General features: G+C 42.2%; 2 protein-coding genes across 3 annotated transcripts; one reads left to right on the top strand and one right to left on the bottom strand.

The window, feature by feature from the left end:
* Positions 1-5,729: 5,729 nt before the first annotated feature.
* LOC102714282 (protein PSK SIMULATOR 1-like) lies at positions 5,730-10,351 on the top strand. Of its 2 annotated transcripts, none has more exons than XM_015836868.2 (13): positions 5,730-6,344; positions 6,436-6,725; positions 7,217-7,545; positions 7,638-7,730; positions 7,811-7,901; positions 7,971-8,064; positions 8,225-8,334; positions 8,436-8,505; positions 8,581-8,684; positions 9,216-9,332; positions 9,406-9,482; positions 9,605-9,646; positions 9,751-10,351. In XM_015836868.2, exons 1-13 carry the CDS (start codon positions 6,332-6,334, stop codon positions 9,926-9,928), a joined length of 1,608 nt encoding a protein of 535 aa, XP_015692354.1. In that variant the 5' UTR covers positions 5,730-6,331; the 3' UTR covers positions 9,929-10,351. The 2 variants fall into 2 exon arrangements, with proteins under 2 accessions (XP_015692354.1, XP_015692355.1); XM_015836869.2 differs by having other exon boundaries at positions 5,732-6,344; positions 7,220-7,545.
* An 11,156-nt stretch (positions 10,352-21,507) lies between these two features.
* Positions 21,508-22,447, bottom strand: LOC121054268 (proline-rich receptor-like protein kinase PERK9). The gene has a single exon (XM_040523578.1). The coding sequence runs from the start codon at positions 22,421-22,423 to the stop codon at positions 21,794-21,796; it is 630 nt and encodes a 209-aa protein (XP_040379512.1). The 5' UTR covers positions 22,424-22,447; the 3' UTR covers positions 21,508-21,793.
* Positions 22,448-23,817: the final 1,370 nt, after the last annotated feature.

Here is a 23,817-nt window from a genome sequence, read left to right as displayed (position 1 = left end):
TAATCACTGACTAAACTTGAACAATGACTACTCTATTGCGATCTTCGACCCTTGAGGTGATGATAACAAATGGTGGTTTGTTTGTCCTTAGCCTTCTACCCCTATCTTTTGGTTCTTGTTTATGCTTATGCTTACAATGCTTACAAATCAAAATTTGAATTTTCGATCTTAAATTTAAAGTTAATTTTAAGGGTTTTTAAATTACACTTTATTTTTTAGCTTTGGCTTCTAAATCGTTACGAACGTATATAAAAGTTTTATTTATAAATTATTTTTTATTTACAAATATGTCCCTAAATCTTAAAGCATGCATCATGAATCATGACCATGAGCCCATAACTGGGTACATTCCCCACTTTTCTATTTCTAGCTCCCTCGTTCAGTTACGTCACGAATGATGCATAATCCTTCGACCGTCTGACCATTTGCCGTAGTTTAATTTAGGTAGGAAGATCTCGTAAGTGTTCGTTTTTCTCCATTTGTTCTTTCATGTGGAGTATTTCTAAGGTGGTCATTAAAATTGCAGTTTCTTAGGATTTGCACAGATCACAGTTCATCTACCTGCAAAAAAAAAGGACCTTGGTAATAGGAATTTCATGACGTTTTGAAGAGAGCTGGCGGCACGAGCATCGGTAAAAGTGTTAATTCGATTCATGCCAGTGCAAATTTTTCGTATTAGAAAAATATTATTACTATTCACGATATCGGCTATGTGCTACTGTAATTTTATAAAATTAAAGCCATGCCATCGTCACTTTTTCCGTCACGTTCTCCGTTCTCCTTTCTTTTTCTTCTTCTCATCTAGTTCTTCCTCTCCGTCGGCGGGCGGCACAGTAAGGTGTGGGCGGCGTTGGCCATGGGGCAAGCAGGCGGCACCTCTCCACTGCCTGGTCGTCCTCTGTACTCTGGTGAATGTGCTGTTGTTTGCCGTGCATCCCCTTCCTACTTGCTTCTTCTTGCTGCTTGCTTCTTGCTGCTGTTCCGCAAGTTTAGGATGCGGCGGCAGTGGGCGGACCGGGTGCCGACGAATAGACCAGCTCCCGACGGCCCCTCAACGATGTGCGACATGCCCGCCGTGCGCAAGAACTCCATCACCCACACGTGCACGCGCTCGGCGATGGGATCTTCAACGCCGCCGACGAGTCGTGGTCATTCTAGCAGCGGTAGGCGCACGCGCTGCTGTCAGATGTGAAGTTCCGCACCGCTGTCATGGCGAGCACCACGCGGAAGCTCGGCGGCGCTTCTCGGCCTGCACCCTCTGGCGTTGTGCGACGCCCATCCATAGCTTCCGTGCCCACCTCAACGACGGCGACGACCGGAGAGAGACAGTGAGGAGAGGAGAGGGGGAGGACGAAGGAAGATGATGAAACTGACAGGTGGGTCCCACGTATAGGGGTATTTTGGTCTATATGAAGATGGAAAATGTGACGGTAATGACATGGATTTAATTTTTCAAAATTATAGTGGCACTTAGCCGATATCGCGAATAGTAATGGTATTTTTCTAAAATTGTAAATTCACAGTGGTATGGATTAAATTAACCCTCGGTAAAATGGTGCTGTGAAAGTGCCTTCTCTGTATAGTTTTCATTTTTTTCAACTGATATTCTTTCTCCTAAATCAAGTATAGGTTTGACCTTGTTACGTGGACAGCCAATCTTCTAGCTTTTTTGGGTCGGGAGTTGGAGCAAGGACGTTCTCGCAAAGTCCCCTAAGTCAAAGTCCAATCTTTTTCTTATAAGCTAAAATTTAAATTTTAACCATAAATTTAAAGTTGATCTTAGATTTTTTATTATATTTTATTTTTCAGCCTTTGCTTTTAAATCACTAATAACACATATATAATATTTTTGTTCACCAATTATTTTTTATTTCTAAAATATATCGTTTTTACTTTTTCCTGAATAAACTAAACAATCACCCTAGAGTTTAGATCTGACCTTGTTACGTGGACAACCAATCTTCTATATTATTTTTTGGTAGGAAGCTGGAGCACAGGATGTTCTTGAGTAGGCACGAGTTGACAAATCCATATAAACCTAGCTGGTTCAACCGTTCCCTACCTTACATCCATCCTCAAGCCATTCCGCTATTTCCTTGTCTTTAATACAAAGACTTGTGCATTTTTAGGGATTACAGTCAAACCAAAAACTAGATATAAAAGTAGCTGTATTTTAAGAAGTTCAATATTAGAATTAGCTAACACCCTTATATTTCTCCTATGCTCATACTTATAAAGACAAAATTTAAATTTGCAACCTTAAATTTAGAGATAATTTTGTAAGGGTTATCTTTTGGCTTTTTTGACTTATTTGCAAAGGAAAAATAATTTATGAATAAAACTTGTATATAAATACTCTTAGCAACTAAAAGTCAATATAAAAAATAAAGTATAATAAAAAGCTCCAAGATCACTTCAATTTAAGATTAAAAAATTAAATTTTAATATAAATATAAATAAAAGCGAAAAGACTATGGGGGATAAACTTTGCAATATTATAGTGACCTCTCCCCTCCCCGCTTGCCATGCGGTCTTTCTCACGCAGGCCGCGTTCACATTGGTGGGACAACCTCATCTAATCGAAGCACATAAAACGTAGAAAGCCATCAGTACTTGATTAATTAAGTATTAGCTTTTATAAACTTGAAAAATAGGTTAATCTAATTTTTAAACAACTTATATATATATTTTAAAAAATTATACACAGTATAACAATGCAAGGAATATGCGCACGTAAAAAGAGGTAAAGTTGCGCCCATTGTCAAAGTCAACTGATGCTCCCAGGTGGCATGTGGTGTGCGGACAACTGTCTCCGTCCACACCAAAATCAAAAGGACCGTATGCATTCTGACCGCAGCCGCCGGTTCGATTTTTCTACGCAGCATCCGTACCGGAGAAAAGCCCAAGGAAATCCCTGTACTGTACCGCGTGCCGCGCCACTGCGCCACCCATCCTTGCCGTGCAGTGCAGAGGCCGCGCCAACGCCCCGACGCGCACGCACTGCAAGCGCGCGTGCTGCGTGCGCGTCGGCCTGCGGTGAGAGATCCGCCCCGTACGTCCACGGCCACGGCCACCGCACCGGCGCGTGCGCGCGTTGCGTGCAGTGCGGCGTGCGTGCCGTTGTTTCGCTGCAGCGCGGGCAGACGCGATCAGAGCAGCCAACGCGTGCGGGGTGCGGCCGTGCGGTGCAGGAGGGGTAGGTAGGTCGTCGCGCTCCTCACGGTTCCACCGCTGCCGCGGCGACGTCTCCGCTCTCGCGGTCGCATCGCAGCGACGGGCCGAACCGAACCGATGGACGGCTCGGGCTCCACCCCCGTGACGGGGACGCGCGGGGCCGACGGGATCGGAGCACGGCAATGGCTTTTTGTTTTCTTGCTGTTTGTTGTGGTCGTACTCCGGTATCACAAACATATATCCGGTGGTTCGCGACCGGCGACCGGCCGCCAGACAAACATTCGGGTGCATATGGATAGATGGATGTATATGTAACGTAACCCCCTGCGTCGTGACGGTTCCGAATGTCCTTTTGCTCCCGCGCGGCCCTTCGGGAATAATAATCCCCTGCGTCACCACGCACGCCGTCGGCAAAAAACGGCCACAGATCAGTTTGAGAAGGCAGCAGGGTCAGGCCCAGCAGCGTCGAGAAATGATACATCGACGGAGACTAGTCCACTCGGCGGTTGAGACATAACATTATTTTCGTGGAAAATCATAAAATTAGAAATCATCTCCGGAAAATCACAAATGTAACGCCCGTCGAATGGTGGGTGTTTAATTGAGCCCCGTTGAACTGTTGGACAGGGCCCCTGTCGAACAACCACCATTCAACAGGACCCACCACCTAACGCTACGCGGCCTGTCGAACCACCGGACGATAGGCCCCTCCCCATGGCCCCGTCGAACAACCACCAGACGATAGGCCCTGTTGGAGCGTATAAAGTGAATTGCCCGCTTTTTCCTATTAGCTTAGGCTTTTAGGTGCAACTGGCTGGTGCATGCAACTTAACATGGTATCAAAGCTAGAGGTCTCGAGTTCGACTGGTCGTTCGACATGCCCCTAAATTTGCGATTTTTCGCGGATGGCCTCTAATACCAGGCTCTTTTCTTTCTTTAAAACCGGAACTGCTCGGGTGGCCCCTCGCTCTCCTACGCTCGGATGGATCTCGGATAGGCGCTTTTCTCACCCTCAAACAAAATACGTACTAGATCTTAGACTTCTCAAACCTAGGATTGGCATACCGCACAAATGACATGTTTGTAAAAAATAAATTTTTACATATGTATTTTTTGGCTATCTAATAGATCGGACTAAAAAGTAAACTTAGTGAGAATAATAAAATCAACTTTAAATTTAGCATTAAAAATTTAAATTTTGGATTGACAAAGTAGAAACGAAAAGAGAGATGACGTCTAAAGGCAGCGTTAAATGCTGGTACACGCTACAACCTTCACATTTCGAACCGTAAACAGCATCTTCACGCTCTCGTATATTCTAATCCACGGATAAATTAGCAAAACTGGATGTGTACACACGAGGACGACAAATCGGTGAAAGAACGTGACAACCACTCACCTGCTGGTGAATCAACGATAATAATAATCTAACGTGGTTGCTCCATCCAGGCGGCTCCGACGCAACGCAATCACGGCCAGCCAATCGGAATTAAACTAGCCAGGCAAGGTAAGTTAAATTTTGAAATATACGTACCGTGTTTTATCAATTAAACACATTTTTTTACCAAATTTAAAAATATTTACAAAAAATATACCCGACCAGCACCTCGCCCAGCCACCGGACACAAACGTGTCCCGCTGCATTGGAGCAAGTTTTTGCATAATAGTACATATACGTCATGGTAGTGACGTAGTGTCCTTATGTTATTTGGTGACAATTTATAAAATGTATCGGTACCGTGAAAACCGTACAAACTATAACAAATTTATGTTTTTAATATCTTAAACTTCGTGTGGTTTGATGTGGTAACCGTGGTGCCTTGAAACTAAAAAGAAAAATTTGCAAAACATAGTAAAACTCCTAAAAGTATCGAAAATCATAGACAGTCCTTAGAAAAATATTACTATAACACAGTATAAGAGTGTTGGAATTACCTTTAATATATATTTTAAAGTAGACCTAATATATCAACTCGTGCTTTTTAAAGTTTTCTCTACAATCTTAATGGACCCCAAAATATGAAGGGGAAATCGCAAGGATGCCATTATAAATTTGCTAAATTATAGATATGCCATCTCGACCCACATGTTATTGACTTATGTGTGTTCCACATACCATTAAGATACTAATGACATATCTTCAATTTTATATTACAAAATCATAATGACATGGCTATAAATTTTCTAAATATGAAGTACTACTTACTTACTGGATAGCAATATAAATCAAGTACTACCAAAAAAATATTTAAATTTATTAAATTTCAAATATAAATAAAATTTATCAAGCCAAAACCACACATTTACCTTTACCAGCACCAACGGGGACGTGGTTACTACGTAATAATAACGCACGGCAAATAGCGTGGTTTGCTAAACGCAGGACACAAGCGTCATGTCATCAAATCGTATGGCGACACCGACAAAATTTTGTCAATAATTCTTGAACCCGATATCTTCCTGTAAAATAGCGTAAAATGCAATATGTCTCGCAATTTAGGAATTTAATCCCAGCCAATCGCGAGGAGGAATCGCTCCGTGCCGGCCAACTCCGGCAACCAAACGACAACGCCGGGAAGAAAAAATAAAAATAAAAACCCCGCAAAAGACAGGGTCAGCGCGTGGACTCGGCTCGAACCGGCGCTGTCTTGCTGGCCCGCGGAGAGGGAGAGAGAGAGAAAAAAAACACAAAAGAAAAAAAAAGTTAGTAGCAGAGCCGAAAAAGAAATCAATCTCTGCCGTCTCCATCCGCAGCTGGGGCGACCGATTGATCCATTCCATTGCCCCCCCCCCCCCCTCCTGATCTCCCTCCTCAAGCAAGCTACTACTGCAAGCGTGGCTAGTCTCCTTCCCCCCATCTGTTTTTTTGCGGCTGGTGGAGTTGGGTTCTTGGTGGCCTGCGCGAGATTTTTGGTTTCTGCTGCTTGGGTTGGCTGCTGTTCTTGGCCCCGAGCTTGAGGCTTGATTCTTTGGCGCGGAGCAGATTGTGCGGCGTTTCGTGCTCTCTCACGTTGGCGGGGGCATTCCGCCGAGCACCTTCCGTGCGGGGCGGCCTTGTTTGGGTGGAGAGCGGGCGGTTGGGTGGTGGCGGCGGCGTTAATTGGGTTTGTTGGAAGCGCCCTTTCATGCCGTCCTTGTGGGCACAGGCTTCTCGCGGATGGATTGCTACAGTACGTGTCTATATGCTTCTATTGGATCTTGCTGCTGAAGGAGTAGAGGAATTCTTTTGCTCAGGGTGAGTTCTTCTTGTTTTCTTGGCAGTGCTGAAATCAAGAAGGCTTGTTGGTATCGCCGATGCGTGGTCCGTGGATGACGCAGATGGCATCGGCGAATTCCCCGAGGCGATGAGCGCTGCACACAAGCAGATGGTCACCGGTCTGGAGGAAGCCATGGTGGCGAAGCTGGAATTGGCTAGTCATTCCAGTCTATTCTCCAGCAGTGATGATTCTTTTCTCCCCGGGAGTAGTAGCCTGGACACATCCACATCAGAAGAGAAACAGGGATTATCCGAGTCGACGACAGAAAGGCCTGGAAACAATGGATCAAGCAGGGTAAGGCCGCGTTCGGCAGCTTCCCTTACTTAACTTACATTCCTCGTTTTTTACGCGCACGTTTCCCGAACTGCTAAACGGTGTATTTTTTACAAAATATTTCTAAAGGAAAGTTGTTTAAAAATTCATATTAATCTATTATATATTTTTTAATAATTAATAATTAATTAATCATATACAAATCTATTAGTACGTTTAATATGCTAGAGCATAAGTTAACTAACACCCACCGCCGAACATGGCCTAAGTGGTTGGCAAAAAGTTTCCTTTCACAAACAGATGTGTTTAATTGAACTGATGGGGAACTTTACGTCTTGTTTATAGATGTTCATAAATTTGCTCATTTTTAAGATATTATCAAATGTATGAAGATGAATTGATGTTTCTTGCTTGTTGTTACCTTAGTAGCATTACAAAAATGTGCAATGTCCAGAAATGTTGAGCTTCCTTAGTAGGGTGTACAATCTCCTGAAATTGTTGGCCTTTCTTAGCAGGTTCCCAGGCTGAGAGTGCTTGGAACAGCTGGCATGGCTGGATTTGGGAAGGCAGTGGATATTTTAGACACGATAGGCTGCTTGGTGACGACAAGCCTTAGCACGGATGGTGGCTTTATTTCCAGGGTGAAAACCAAAGGGTGCCCGATATCAATTCTCGCCTTTGAGGTTGCAAACACGATATTGAAAGGTGCTACTATTATGCAATCTCTCTCGGAAGACACTGTTACATACTTCAAACAAGTGGTGCTTCCTTCTGAAGGCGTTCAAAATTTGATTTCCAGTGACATGGGTGTGTTGATGCGAATTGTAGCTAATGACAAAAGGTTGAAGGGATGATTCGTGATTGTCTTCAGTGTTCACTGTGGCTGTCTGATATTTCAATGACTGTTTTGTGCACTCTGGCTAATATTTGCAGGGAGGAGCTGAAAATATTTTCACAAGAGATTATAAGGTATGGTAACCGTTGTAAAGATCCCCAATGGCATAACCTGGACCGCTATTTTGTCAAGTAAGAGTTTTCATGTTTTTACATGTGGTAAACAATTATAAAGATTAGACTCTAATCATATTTGTTACCTCGGAATGTAGGTTAGAATCAGAAAATCAACCACAGAAGCAGCTAAAAGAAACAGCAATTGCAGAGATGCAAAAGTTGATGGATCTTGTTCATCGTACAACTGTAAGCATTGTGAACTTGAATGTATCATTTCATTAACCTAGATTTGCTCATTTTGGTTGTCTTTTCCAGGACTTGTATCATGAGCTACATGCCTTGGATAGATTTGAGCAAGATTACCGCTGCAAACTGATGGGGAAGGGAAGTTCAGATCGATTTGAAAAAGGTTTTACAAAATTCTCTAGCTATTTCTTGGAAAGAACGACAAATGTTTGTGTCAATTGTTCTGTGTCCATTACCTAACCAGATGATGTCCATGACCTAAATCAATGACTTAAGACCCAAATGATGTTCATGACCTAAACAATTTCTTATGCTGTGGCCAGATAACCTTCCCGGAGAAAATATTCAAATTGTTAGAATAGAGTTGAAGAGTCAAAGGAATTATGTGAAAAGCTTGAAGAAAAGATCTTTGTGGTCCAAGACATTGGAAGAGGTGCGTACATTTTACTGTGGATTTCGCTTTATATTTGTTGGCATTTTGCCCTCTTTGTACATTTTACTCTCTTTGTTTCTAACATACAGTTCTTGTTATAGATTGTGGAGAAACTTGTAGATATTGTGCACTACTTGCATTTTGAGATCAATGCTTCTTTTGGATCTTCTGGTACATCCACGGTCCACTTCTCATGTTATAATTGATCACACATAATTGCCAACTAGTTCTTGTAATATATCGCAGATGGAGGTGAATTGAGTTCTGAATCTACTGAAGACTGTCAGAGACTAGGACCTGCTGGACTTGCGTTACACTATGCAAACATCATCATACAGATCTATAGTGTTGTAAGTTCCCTAGGATGTTGCCTGTAAATTCTGCCTAAGATTTGACAATATAGCTTAATTTGTCTATCTTATCATAGATAAATTCAAAAGTACTAAACATGTTCCACCAAAATAGGTATTCTATGAAGGGTCTTCTCTGCTATTTCTACTTCTCTAGTTCATTGTGTGCATAGCTTTAGTACTACCTCCGTTTCATATTGTAAGACTTTCTAGCCTTGTCTAAATTCATCTATTGATGAATGTATATAATTTATATATTTGTCTAGATTCATTAGCATCCACATGCATCTAGACAAAACTAGAAAGTTTTACATTGTGAAACGGAGGGAATATATATACAGTGTACCCAAAATAATAAATAAAGAAAAACCCACTTAACATTAAGAGTGGCAGAGTGCCGAAGAGTGTAAACGATATTTTCAGCAACGCCCACTAGTTAATATTTGAAGATAGCTCCTTTTACTAAATTTTGTCTGTTTAAGGTTTCTTAATATTTGAAGATAGCTCCTTTTACTAAATTGTCTGTTTAAGGTTTCTCGATCCGGATATATACCACCAAATACAAGGGATGCCCTTTACCAAGGATTGCCACCAAGAGTGAGATCAGCACTACCTAATAGATTAAGAACTTCGTCGGTGCCTCAGGAGGTAATACAACTACACAATGACAGCACTATGGTTATAAAAAAAAAGTATTCTGAATCCTGGCTTTCTGCTGCAGCTCAATATTGATCAAATAAGGGCTACAATGGACAAAACATTGAAATGGCTTGTTCCAATGGCCATCAATACCACTTGGTACTTTATTTTACCATGTAGCAACAGATGTTTTAAGCTTCAATAAGTTCTAACTTTTTAACTGTTCTGGATTATAACTATTCTTATGCTCTGTCTGCTTCAATTTTCGAACTGAACTACAGTGCCCGAGGCTTCTTGCGGTTTAGTGAATGGGCGAAATCAGGGTAAGAACATCTTCCAGTGCCCTGGACATTCTTAGTGCAAAGTAAAATATTCTCACACATGGCATTTACATTGCGGTTTTTCTGCTGTTTTTCTATATATTCAGGACTGAGAGGATCGGAAGAAGGCCAGGCCAACCGGACGTGATCGAGACGCTCTACCATGCGGACAAGGCAAAGACCGATGCTTACATACTGGATCTGGTTGTCTGGCTTCACCACCTTGTCAGTCAGAGTAACAGGCCGGCAAATGCAAAAGACCAGTCCACCTCTAACCAAGACTGATCTTGACGGGACACAGGAAGATATAAGCACTACACAGCAGACGACAAGAGCAAAACACCAGACGACACCTGTGACCTGTACCTGTTGTTTGATCGCTTGATGTGGGTATTGTCTGCCTGTAGGTTGTAAATGGAAGCTAGGCTTCTTGTTTGTTGTCCTAAATTTGTGGTGCGATGTCGCATGCATTGCGCGCTCTGTATGTTACTGTACACCAGTCTTTAGGTAGAAGTGAGGAGCCTTTTTTTCTCCGATTATTTGGTCATTACAGAGGAGGGTTCTAATTTCATCCGTGTAGCCGTGCCGGTTGTACCATGTTGTACGAAGGGGAAGATGATGCAATAAAAGGCGGGTGATTCAATGGAAAGACTCAAACATGTGCTTATGCCTGTATTGAAAGGATTTGATTAGCTGACCGCCCCCCCGGCCCGTTTCTTTCTGCCTGTCATGTTTTCTTCAACACTGATACGAATTCTGTGGATCGAATGCATGGACCTCTTAAACACATACGAATTCTGTACCGAACTGTAAAACCAAGAGTGGTTTAGATTAATTGTGAGGAAAAATTGGCAAACATGTGTGTTGACTAATGAGGGTCAGGTCGCGAAATCTGTGCCCGTAAAACGATGGGTCGGATTATTGTGTGCAGGTGCTTGGGGTCAACCTTGATCAACGACAGACCGGAATCAAACTTAGAAGAAACTGTGGTCTAGCACGGTCGAAGACCACGGGTGACAAGGTGGGACACAGGCGCATAAGTGAGAGGAGAAGCACTAGTTAGTGCATGGCATCTAATTGCTTGATTAGCATGCATGCACACATACGGAGGCTGGCTTGGATTGATGGTCAACATGCTTGATTTAGTCAACATGCATGCACGTGGGGCCTACAACCATGCATGAGATATTCTCTGGTCGTTGATTAGTTCATGCTTGTGCATGCATGCAAAGAAGCAACATGCAGAGAAATCGGAAGCGTGCATGCGGGTGAAAGGCGTTGGATGAACGACGCGCGGCTCGGTGCACGTGAGGCTGACTGGAGGGGCCGGACGGCAGCGGAGGCCCGTGGAGCGGCTGGCTCGGTGTTCGCTGGCGAGTAGGCCCCGAGGGGCAGCGCGGGAGTGCGCGCTCGCGGCTGGAGCCGAGCCGATCCGATCCTCCCGTGCTCACGCTATGTCTAGCTGGAAGCCTGGATCTTCTACGGTGCAACGGATCAGACGTGGCAAGCTACGTGGCTTGATACAGAGCGTCGGATCTGGATCTGATGGCTGTGAGGACTTGAAGTAGCTGCCAAGTTTCAGGGGTATTGTGGTCATTTTGCAATGGAGGATTAGCCCTATAAATAGGGGAGGGATAGTTACTTGAGTTAGCAACTTTGTGATGGAATGAAAAATATTTTCGAGAGTGGTTTGTTACTCTAGCTTGTGTTGGCTAGATGTGACAACAACTCTCATGAATTATTATTGTTAAGCTTGTGAACCAAACTTCGTAAACTTTAAAACTGAAATTTGAAGTTTACTTGTGAAATGAAATTTTATTTACCGTATTTAAATTTTTACGCTTTCCGCATTTAAATTCTTGCCGATATTTCCTGCTCTGTTTTATTTTTGATATCTCCATTTCTGTCCTCCTATTTTTCACAGAGATATCTTTTTCGGAGTTTTGCGATCGAATTGAAATAACTTTAACTATATTCACCCCCTTTGCGATCGAATTGAAATAACTTTAACTATATTTACCCCCTCTATAGTCTAATCCGAAAAAAAAAGGGTTAGGGGATTAACTATATTCACCCCTCTATAGTCTAATCCGAAAAAAAAAAGGGTTAGGGGATTGCCATGGACCTCTTAAGCACTGGATGCGAACATGCGCTCGCACCGTCAACACACACAAGAAAATAGTACTGGATGCGAATTCTGTAACGGACACCAACACTTCAAGAAAATAGAGCTGTGGGATTGCCGAAGCGCATGTGTCATGCGCTCGCACCGTCAACACACACACTGATGGATTTGAACAACATCGTAGTAGTTGCTACACGTGCATTCCACACGTGGTCCCACCACAGCACGAGTAACCGACTCGTGTGTATACGGTGTACCTTCATCCTGGTACACTTGGCATTCGCTTTGGGCCTCTTATCACCCGGAGCTCGCGCGCTAAGCTCCCCGGTATGGGACTAAACATTTCTCCTCCGAGAGATTTGTTTGGTGTAATCGTGTTTCCTCGTCGTCGTTGATGAATGATGACTTTTGTAACAGTTGAGCTGCTGAGATCAAGTGCAGTCACATCTGTATATAGAGATCAGGTGGCGGGACCATCTAAAAAATTCTAATTTAAGAGGGTGTGTATAATACGTAATATGAAAAAAAGAAAAAAATTCTATAAAGAGAAAAAATTAATACCCCTTAATAATATGTAATAGTAAAGTTTTGGTTAATTTTAAATTTTTATTTTATATTTTATAGTATTTAAATAAATTTATATAAGTTGTACCATGCAAACTTAGAGTCCAAAATATGCAATTGCCTATTGTATGTTGATAGTTGACTATTTTTATTTTTACTTATACTTATAAGCCAAAATTTGAAGTTTCAATCCTAAATTTTAGAGTTGATTTCAAGTTTTGTCATCATAGTTTATTTTGTAGTCTTTTCTTTTAGATTACTAAAAACACATATATAAAATTTTTATTTATAAATTATTTTTGTTTGTAAATATACCATTTGATTTTTTTCCACCATAAACCAAATGATAGCAGCCTTGGTATCGTACTTTCTGTTTGCTGCTTGATGGTACTAGATGTGGATATCGAGCCAGTTCGACTCGACTCGGCTCGGCTCGGTCTATCTCGTTAAGATAACGAGCTGGCTTGGCTTGCCTCGTTATCTTAACGAGCTAAAAACCCAGCTCGGCTCGACTCGTTGGAAAGCTCGAGTTGACTCGTTAGGTTCGTGAGCCGGTGACGGTAGGAGGTGGCCGACGTCTGCTATAGTCATCGTCAGCTCGTCACGGAGCGCCAGGGATGGGAGGCGGGCCGACGACGTTGAGAGGTGAAGGTGGGTGGCAGCGAAAGGCACAGTGATTAGGAGGCGGTGTACCTGTGGCGGAGGTGATGCACCGACGGCGGAGGTTGGAGAGCAGGCGGCGAAACTAGGGCCTGGGAGAGCCAGCGATGGAGGCGGCGTGCCGGCGTCGGAGGTGGAAGACTCGACGGCGGAGGATGCACGCTGGAGTCAGAGGTAGGAGAGCTGTCGCTCGTCGGCCGTCGCCGAGAGTTGGTCTCTCTCCTAGAAGCATCGTCGAGAGAGGTGGGGGTGTCGTCTCTCTCCTGAAAGCATCTCCCCCCTTTGCCTAGGGTTCTATTCCTTATTGGGCTATGGGCCTGTGGTCTATGGGCTTGTGGTATGTGCTCTGGCTCATTAAAGCTCGCGAGCAGCTCACGAGCCAGCTCGAGCCGGCTCATTATCTTTAACGAGTTAAAATGACAACTCGGCTCGTTAGAAAAATGAAACGAGCCGAGTCGAGCAAGCTAACAAGTCACAAGTTTCCGTCCACCCCTAGATGGTACCCATGCTCATTGGATATTAGCTTGATAGGGGCACACATATTTCATAAACAATATCACTTAGTAATTAGTGTGGATAGTGGTTTTTACGTAGAACTTATATACATGGGTCCAGTGGAAAATATAGTTTATATTTTAGGCTATCACCTCGTCAATTGATCAAGTAGATTGTATTCAACATATTGACACCCCATTATTTATTCTGTAGCTTATAAGCATCTACCAAAATTTTAATTTCAAATATTAATTTTGAAGCTTATTTAAGGTTTTTTCATCATTGTGTAGTTTTTTTTAAAAAAACCCATTGTTTAGATTTTAGCATTTACATTTATATGATTATATCGCTAAGGACACATCTATAAAACTAGTTTTATGTATAAATTTTTTTAATCAATGATAAACATTATGACTTATCATCAACAAAAGCAAAGCAATGACTCGCGCGTTTGCTAGCTAAGTACTAATAAACTTATGTTTAAAATCTAGTTGTCACAAGGGGGAAATTAGCATATGCACTATGCCGGTTATTTCTTCTATCCTGTAGGAGATAAAGGGTAAAACAATCCATGAACGAGTGTTGGACGGTTGAATCAATAGAAAAAAAAAGAACAAAAAAGAATTGATGGTTGCCAAGCGCATGTGTCATACGCTAGATTCAACAAGATTTTACCGTTAGGGGTCGCTACATGCGCATACCACGCATGGTGCTAATGCACGCCGGGTGTGCCTTAAACCATTTGGCACGCCGACCTCTCGGCCAGGCGGTCTTATGACCCGGCGCGCGCGTGCTTGGCTCCCCAGTGTGGGACTAAACTTAATCAACGTTTCGCTTTCTCTCGTATGGTGCTAACCAACCATGGGCCTTGCAGCTAGTATATCCGCATTGTACACATGGGCCCTTTGTGCCATGCCATCCCGACGCATCACTCTGCGCATATACTGCGATTAGAAAAGCCAATTTGCTGCGAGGAAAACGAGAAAACTAACCATAGCAGCAAACGGACTTGCCGCCATTCGAGAAACTTTCTGAAGGCAACGCAATGTTGTCGCTAGATCGATCCTTTGGCTCCTGTATATGATCCTTCACGTACATCCTCATTCTCATCCATGATGAGGCTGAACACTTGCTAATAAGCAGTTCATTCCTCATCTCGGGAAACGCCATTTTCGCAGGCGGTAAGATAGATTGATCATCTCGAACCTTTTGCTGCTCTGGATCAGTCTGGCCGGGTTACCACTTCTGGCTAGTCCACCAATCATCAAGGAGGCTGCTAATTAACCTAACCGGAGTAGAGAGGAGGGTCTCGATCAACTCGGTGAAGTCTTCATTCCAACAGATTTTAGCAAAAGGACACCCCAAGAACAGATGCATGCTTGACGTACGGCCGTTTATAAATTTCTCATGCACAGCCGGCATCATCCACTTAGCTATAGTTCTATATCAGCAGTCCATAACTGGTTTTACATCGTTAACTGGAACTTGGAAGGTGCCTAGGCTTTCCACGCTTAATTACATGACGCCGCCGCCTTAATCATTCCTCCCAGGCTCCCAGTTAGATCAAATACTCCGACTTGGCACTGTAATCTCCGGAGGCAGTTCAATAGAGAGGTCTGTGCTTGTCAGGTTGCTAGCTAGTCTGATAGTGTCGCAGCAAGAAAAATAAGTGTTTTTTTGGTTGTTTGCTTGTATGATAGCTCTGATCATTTAGTGCACTTAAAGAGTAAGTGGGACAAAAAATGCTCTCAGAACTTATGAGATTACTTAAGAATGAGCTAGTTCGTTGAAACATATTAAAAAGCAAAAATCATGAACGACTGCACACTAGTTCGTGTAACCGTGTTCGAGTAATGTAGTGTTCGACCAATAGGAAAAAAACTAAAAGAAAGAATAGGAAAAAAATTAAAAGAACAAAAAAGAATTGATGGTTGCCAAGCGCATGTGTCATACGCTTTGAGATTCTACAAGATTTTTCTGTTAGGGATCGCTACTACATGCGCATACCACGCATGGTGCTACTGCACGCCGGGTGTGCGTTCAACCAACCATTTTGGCAAGCCTCCCTCTCGGCCAGGTGGTCTTATGACCCGGCGCGCGCGTGGTTCCTACGCCGCGTTCGGTCCATCCCATAAGTTAACTAGCCCTTTCTCGTTTTTTACGCGCACGCTTTCCAAAAATTTTCTATAGAAAAGTTATTTTAAAAAATCATACTCCCTCCATATTTAAATGTTAGATGTTGGTTAGTTTAATTTTGAACTAACTAACCAACGTCAAAAAATGAGAAAGTATTAGTCTATTTTATAATTTTTAATAATTAATAATTAATTAATCATATTCTATTGTTATATTTTTCGTGCCAGAGTATAAGTTAACTTATGCTCCTCCCCGAACGGTGCCTTAATCATCGTTTCGCCTCCTCCCTTATCTGCAAACACCATGGGCCTCGTAGCCTAGTATATCCGCACTGTACATATGGGCCCTTGTGCCAGCCCGACGCATCACTCTGCACATGCGTAGCGGGCCGCTGCATCAGTATACGATCACTGTACGCAGCGAGCACGCGCCGTACTACAGTACATCCTCACCGTATTACGATGATTCAGATAAATGCGCACACGCAGAGAGTAACACATCACCACATATATACGTGACGGCCGTACGCGTGTCGGATCCTGCCCTTTTGATTGGCAGCAACTCTTGACTTGTGCAGCGCCTGTCAATCTGTCATCGCACTGCCAAACGCAGCCCGTTGATCGATCTCATCTCACGGCAGGAGCCAGTCTACGAGAGATGAGACGAAGAGGTTGGGTTGGATTTTTCCTGACACATATGAACAAACACCAACGGAGTGTACATATGATATATCATGAGAGACACGGGTTTTAATTGAGAAAATTTTTGGAAGAAGCGTCACGTCAAATATTTGATCGAATGTCGAAAAGTGTTTTCGGACACGAATGAAAAAATGAATTTCACGGCTAGACTGGAAACCGCGAGACGAATCTTTTTTGAGCTTAATTAATCTATTATTAGCACATGTTGGTTACTGTAGCACTTATGACTAATCATGGACTAATTAGGCTCAAAAGATTCGTCTCACCATTTCTTCCGTAACTGTGTAATTAGTTTTTTAGTTCATCTATATTTAATGTTTTATTTAGATGTCAAAAATTCGATGTGGTGTTTTTAGAAAAAAAATTTGGGAACTAAACAAGTCCCAGATGGGAGGAGTAAATTAGGAACAGGGTCAACTCTCAATCACACATTATATTACTGGCTACTATCTGAATAAAATATCTCCTTTATATTTAAAAAAAAATGCTGGATGTCTATCTTCACTCTTCAGAACTTTGATACAAGAACAGCTCCTCCAATTATTGGTTATCATTATTCGAATCCACTGACGCATGCACTCAGTGCAGTTCTTCTTCCCGGCCCCGGTCATGGCAATATAGCAGTACTAGTATTATTCAGCCATGACATTTGCAAACATATGTACAGTTCACCGTTGAAAAAGCTTCATCCAGATTCCAGACAGCCATGGATCAGTCGGCGACAGCCAGACGTGACGGCAACGAGCAAAGCGAGCTCGTCGATTGCATTGCACATGTGCACGTAAGAGAGACAGACAGAGAGAGACTTTGCGCTGACTTTTGGAAACCAGTGTCGACTGGTACTACTGGATTGGATCAGCGATTAATCTGCATTCTGCCGTGCATTCCCTTGTACTCCAAGTAGGATTAACTGCGGGTACAGTCAAACGAGGAATTCACTTTCACCTCGGCCAAGGTAAATAATGCGTGGTTTTGACGACGAAGCTGCATCATGCATGTCAACATGCCCAGTACGTAGCGTTGGCGCTAAGTTACCTTAGCTTGTGATTGATCCAATTCAGTTCACTGTAAACGCACAGGTTTTCCTGAAGAATTATTACCGAAGGCCACGATGTCAGAGAGGAGGTTGCTGTCGATCCGTCGTATCAGTCTCCCCGGATCTGACGCTGGGCGATTAAGAAATTAGAGATCTGAGAGCGATTTGGTGCAAACAGTGCACACCTGCACCGATGTTGTTAACCTACTTTCCTGATCGCGATCTGACTTTTGTGTGGCACAGATGCATAGCATTGTCTTGTTCGTCTTCATCCCCTAGATCGTTCAGCTCAGCTCTACACTGTTGCAGGAGCTTAACACGAAATTCACAGAAATTTCAGGGGGGGAAATTCAGCTCAAATTCTGCACGAAAGGCTGAAAAATCTCGGTGCTCTGCCCGATCAACCAGCTGAAAGATCGTTCTTGTTAATTACGGATGAGGACGCCTTTAACTACTCCAATTAGCTAGCAGCGGCCAACGCAACGTACGTACGTACGCACGCATGCGCGGTTGTACCGGCAGGCAGCAGCAGCAGCGAATGGAAGCCTCTTTCGTGGTCAAGACGAGGCCCGGCCGGCCGGCCGGCGACGAACGACGACGTGACCCCAACCGAGGCCTCCAGCACGATCCACTGCTGCCACTTTGCCTGTGTTAACGGCACATGTTGCTCTCGCTCTGTAGTAAACTCGTTTGTTTAGCAGTTAATAGTTGCATCCCGTTGCATATACAGCGAAGACTCGGCCGTGTTGGTGATACATGGTTATTTCTTCTCCTTTTGCGTTTGCAGTTCTTTTTTTGGTTTTTTTTTGCCTTTTCCCTTTTTTACGGGTGCAGGTATGTTCTTTTTTTGGGTTTTTTTTTCTAAATGCATGTGCGTTCCTTTTTGGGATTTTTTTCTTTTTTTGGTGCAGGTGCGTTCGTAGATTTTTTTTTACCAAAATTGTATTTTGTAACATTGTTTTTTAAGAAAAATGATACACATATATTTTTTTTTCTGATCTTGGTACAATCAAAAGTAACGGCGTTGAGAGAAATGTAAATCAGGGGAAAAACATAACGGTGTTTATGTGCCCTAATCCGAATTGAAAGAGAAATGTTTCATCATACAAATATCATAAAAAATCATCTTATGTATGGAGACACTTGTTTTTTAAACGGGGTTATAAATATGCTATGTGAAACTTGTACCAATGTCCTGTTCTATTTATATTTTTTGCTTAGTGTGCACGTTTGCTAGCTTTGTGTACTTTCTGTCACACAAGGATGAGCGAGTGATCGTCTGATCGAGATATTATAAATAAATCGATCTCGCTAATATTTTTGTTCTTAGACTTCTCACTCACAAACTGAAATTGCGACGCAGTTGACAAAAACGGATGGTTTGGTTTGGATGCATTCGTTCAGTAAAACAAACAAAAAACAGTGACGCAGTAGAAAGCACCAGTTTTGTACATGTTGTGAAGCTTCAGCATAGTCATTTGGATATTTTTTTTTTCTAATTCGTATGGGTTTGTCCGCATAAATTTTTATTCTTATCTTGCATCGGGGTTAATCATATTTTTTTTTGTTTTAATTACTATATTGGTCGTATGCGAAGGTAACTGTAAACATATGAGTTGTTGGAGATGTTGATATTGTAAACAATTTTCTTTTTTGTTTTAATTAATATACAGCACGTTCCCAATGTCAAACTATGCAATCTCTGCCACCTTTTGCGATTTTTTTTCCGTGGGTGGGCCTCTTACTTTGAGTGAGCCACTCAAAGTCACAGGAAGTTATGTTAGGTGGTGTTTAGATTTTAAAATTTTTTTTTTGGAGAAATGCTACGTCAAATGTTTGACCTGATGTTGGAAGGGGTTTTCGGACACAAATGAAAAAACGAATTTCACGGTAAGCCTAGAAACCGCGAGATAAATCGTTTGAGTCAAATTAATCCATCATTAGTATATGTTAATTACCGTAGCACTTATGGTTAATCATAGACTAATTAGACGGTCTATTTCCATTGGTAATGGTGTTTTTATACACACCTCAGATCTGGCATTTCCATGTGTTTCGAAAGACACATGTGGTTTTGGACATTTTGGCAAGAAATATCACAACACAATGCACATGTACATATGTAATAACCGGTTGACTTGCACATGTACTGGAACTAATTTAATTGGGGATAATTGTTTTTTATAATTTACAGTTAATTTGCGTTAAATTTATTTTAGAACCGTTGCAACATGTATGCGCGATACAAGTACTACATCTGTCCAAAGAAAATACACTTTTTTTAGCTTAAACTTGAATTAAAAGAATGTATTTATTTTGGGTTCGTCTCCGGTGTATTCTACGAATTTAATCGACATCATCGATCTATTTTTATCGGACGACTATAATTAAATTATATTACCAACAATATTAGTTATCGTAGAAATTTAATTTAAAGGGTAATATCATTCTTTTTATTGTGATCTTTATTAAAAAAACAAAATTACAAAATACTACTAATCAATTAATTAAAAAATACTCTTTTTAATCAATGACTGAGATTAGATCTACTGGTAGTATGATATACTAGTAGAATACACCGGAGAGAACCTATTTATTTTAGGACGTAGGGAATTTTTTTTAAATATGCAGTTTACCAGAGAGTATATGTAAATCGCGGTGACAGACTGACAGTCAGGCACATGGTACTGCATTTCTGTAATTACTTTTTTTCTAATGTCTGATGAGTTTTTTTTAATGTCTGATGAGGAGATTTGGACATCCATTTGACTAGTATGCCGACAAGACAAGCACATTCGTACGTAGTCCAGTTCTAAAACACCGTAAGAATGTAAGCATACATAGATGCACGTGGATGGGATTTTGGCACAGATTAATTATCCATCTATACAGCGCTGGCAGCCAGTTCCGAACAGCCGAGTGCATGTGCTGTTTAGCCAACCCCTAAAGCAGTTCATGCATCAGCAGGGCTAAATGGAATACAAAAATACAAGAAGAACAGAGGATATACATATATCGGATCAAGATCAACGACATATTTATTCTTGGAGATGTACGGAACATTTATATTCCATTAGCTAGGGATCTCATCAGAATTGTTGGTCAAATGCAGTAGTTCGTTCAAATAATGGAAATAATATTTACGCTTCCGGCCTCAATATGCCCTAGCTAATTTCCTTGGTGAATAACTCTAAATCTCGCTTGGCAAATATTTATGCTACAATCTAAAAAATGATTAAATTTCAGAATCTGATTTTTTGATTAATTTTAGCGGTGTTATTTTCTTACTTTTGCTATGTAGCTTAAGTAAAAAAAAACTTTTCTTTCTATAAGATAGTGGAAGTAGTCATATATTTGTGACTTTATCACCACACCAACAATGCTTCTCCATATAATTATTCTCAAAAATATCTATAACATTATTATTGAAATATGACTTTTAATCACTTTGAATTGCAACATGTACTAGAGCCCAACACGACCTAAGGTCTCACTCATTTTGGCTCACCAAGAGCTACTCACTCGTTTTATACGAGCACAATTTCCAAGCTACAAACCTATGCATTTTTTTAAAAAAAAACTTGGTGCATATGTATATAAAAGTTCTTTTCAAAAAGAAATCGTATAGACTTATGTTTTATAAAGTTAGTAGCAAATATTTAATTAATGATGCGCTAATTCTCTGTCGTGTTTTTCATGTTGCAATGATCTCGTCCTGTTCAGCCAAAACGTACGGGGCATTTGTTTGCTCCAATATCTGAACTAATTAATGTATAAAAAAAAATGCACATCATACTAGTTCTTTCACGATTCGAAAAAAAAAATTATATATATGCCCATGGGCCATGGCCACTCCTCTCCACTGTAGTCTCGGCCCACCAGCCATTGACAGATGTATATGTACCTTAGCATAGTTCAAGTACTCCATCCGTTTTTTTTTAATTTAACATCATCGAATTTTTATCTATGTTTTAATCATTCATCTTATTAAAAAATCATATAATTATTTTGTTATAATTTTATTTTAACTTTAAATGTGATTTATATTTTTATATATTTATAAAAAATAAATAACACAGATTATCAGACTTAGATCTCAAGGGGGTAAACGTGTAACACACACAGGGAGCAGAATGATACCATGAGCTGCCAAATTGATCACCAATAACATTTCTCAACACACACACACACACAAATTTGACCGGTAACAACAGCAGTAAAAATATTGTTAGTCAGCAACCTAATAATCTTGTCGAATTAATCTACTAATTATTGTTCGGAGCAAGCACATGCAGATACGGAAAGACACCTTAATTACAATTTGTTGCAGAAAACAACGTGATTATTTCTGAAATCACATTTTTATAACCAGTACCCATCCACGCGACCAAACTTGGTATACCGTATACGTACGTATATACGTAGCTCAATTCTCACCCGGACCTCGCCGCCGGCGGCTGCCCGGCGTCGGCAAGGCAGTCGACGGACCTCGTGCACGACCGGTACAGGCTTAGCACGGCCAGCCAGTCGGTCAGGGCCGCGGCCAGCGCCGGTCGCCGCGGGCGCTGGTGCTGCTGCCGCTGCTGCAGCAGCCTCCGCCTGCGCCGCCTCCACCTCGCCGCCGCCGCCTTGGTGTCGTCGTCGGGGACGACGAGGTAGCCTGCGAGGGCCGGGTCGGCGGCGGCCACCTTGCTGGAGAGGAGGGAGGGCGGGAGGGGCAGCGGCGGCTTGGAGGAGGGCTTCCCGCCGCCGCGGTGCGGGTGCTGCTGGCGCGCGGGGGTCTTGGGGATGCCCGGGCGGTGCTCCCAGGAGAAGGGGACCGCGGAGGCGCGGAGCGGGGAGAGGAAGCGGTGGTGGAACGGCGAGGGCGCCGGCGAGAAGGAGGGGAACGGGAAGGAGAGGCTCGAAGAGGACGACGACGAGGAGGAGGACGTCCACGACGTAGAGGTCGAGGAGGCGGAGGGGTTGGGCGAAGGGACGAGGCGCCTGCGCCGGCGGCGGGTGACGGAAGGCGGCGCTGGAGGAAGGAGCGGCGACGGCGAGGCGGCGGCGTCGGTGGGCATCGCGACGGCGTATGCGTGGGTGGACTTGTGGAGGGGGCGCAGGCGTGAGGCAGCTCGGGTTTTTATGGGCTCATGGCGTCCGCGCCCGCAGTGCCACTGTAGAAGGTCGCGGTGGCCACGTGGGATTGGGAACTGCATGACGTGGGTGCTGCGCTGGCGTCCGTGTTATGTATAGTACACGTCAGCAGTGGAGCAGGACTGCAGGAGGAGGTCTTCTCGGCCGCGTTCAGCGGTGGTGTTAGTAGCCGCGCAAAAAATAGGATAACAGATTACTTCATGATTAACTAATTATTAATTATAAAAGTTAGAAAAATAGATTATATTAATTTTTAAAACAACTTTTATATATAATTTTTTTAAAAAATATCGTTTAGTAGTTTGGTAATCATGTGTATGGAAAAAAAGAGATAATATAAGTTATTAACTAGTGTTGCCGAACGCTGTCTTTATGGAGTAACAAAATTCTTTTAGCGTAAACTAAATCTATAGTACAAAATGTGATATCTATTAATATTTTTAGAAAAAAAATAAATTATCTCAATAACTAAAGGTTGATAGTAGAGAGGGGGAAAAAATCCAAACATCAACTACACTTATACAAGGGTATATCACTGATATCATTTAACTAAAAATTAAGTGTTTCTGAATGTAAATACCAGTTTGAAAACTGGCGTATTTGTCCTATCAAACTGGCATACACCTTCGAACTCATCCCACTTGACGTTGAATGCATCAGTCAATCTCAATTCCCAAAAATACTTATTCACCAACCTGACGAAATTAGCACTGCACCTCTAAAAAAACAAACCCATCACTGCCAATAAATTAATGTGGATTAGACACAGGAGGTAACGACACAACCAAGTAAGAGAGAGTTGGCGCCCTCCAGCGTCCTTCGCAATTCCCGTACTGCTGCTCTTTTGATCGAAACAACCAACAGTTGATACAGATGAAAAACAGTATGATTTCTCAAGAATATATATTTTTTAAACAGAGATTAGGACACACTAACCCGCCGCCGGTTGACTCCTGGGCCAATTGAACTATTTTGCTGCCGCATGAAGGTCGCACCGATCGGGTGATTTGTCGGATTACTACATGCTAATTGTTGGATCTAATCACCTTTTTCAGCTAACCCAGCTACTCTAACAACCAACCATCTCGTAATTACAATTTATGCTGATCTAACTTTGTAGGGTCACAGGCTGACGCTTTCCTAAAATTACGCATGTACGATTGTTCGTTTATTTTATGGAAAGTATATTTACAATGAAAAATAATTTGTGAATAAAAAATTATATATGTATTTGTAGTGATCTAAAAACTAAGGCTGGAGAATAAACTTTGGTGGAAAACCCCAAAATCAACTCTAAATTTAAGATTAAAAAAAATTA

This window comes from Oryza brachyantha, chromosome 4, assembly GCF_000231095.2.
Source record: "Oryza brachyantha chromosome 4, ObraRS2, whole genome shotgun sequence".
Taxonomy (NCBI): Eukaryota; Viridiplantae; Streptophyta; class Magnoliopsida; order Poales; family Poaceae; genus Oryza; species Oryza brachyantha.
The sequence above is the reverse complement of the archived record's forward strand: the minus strand, read 5'-3'. Positions and strand labels throughout refer to the sequence as shown.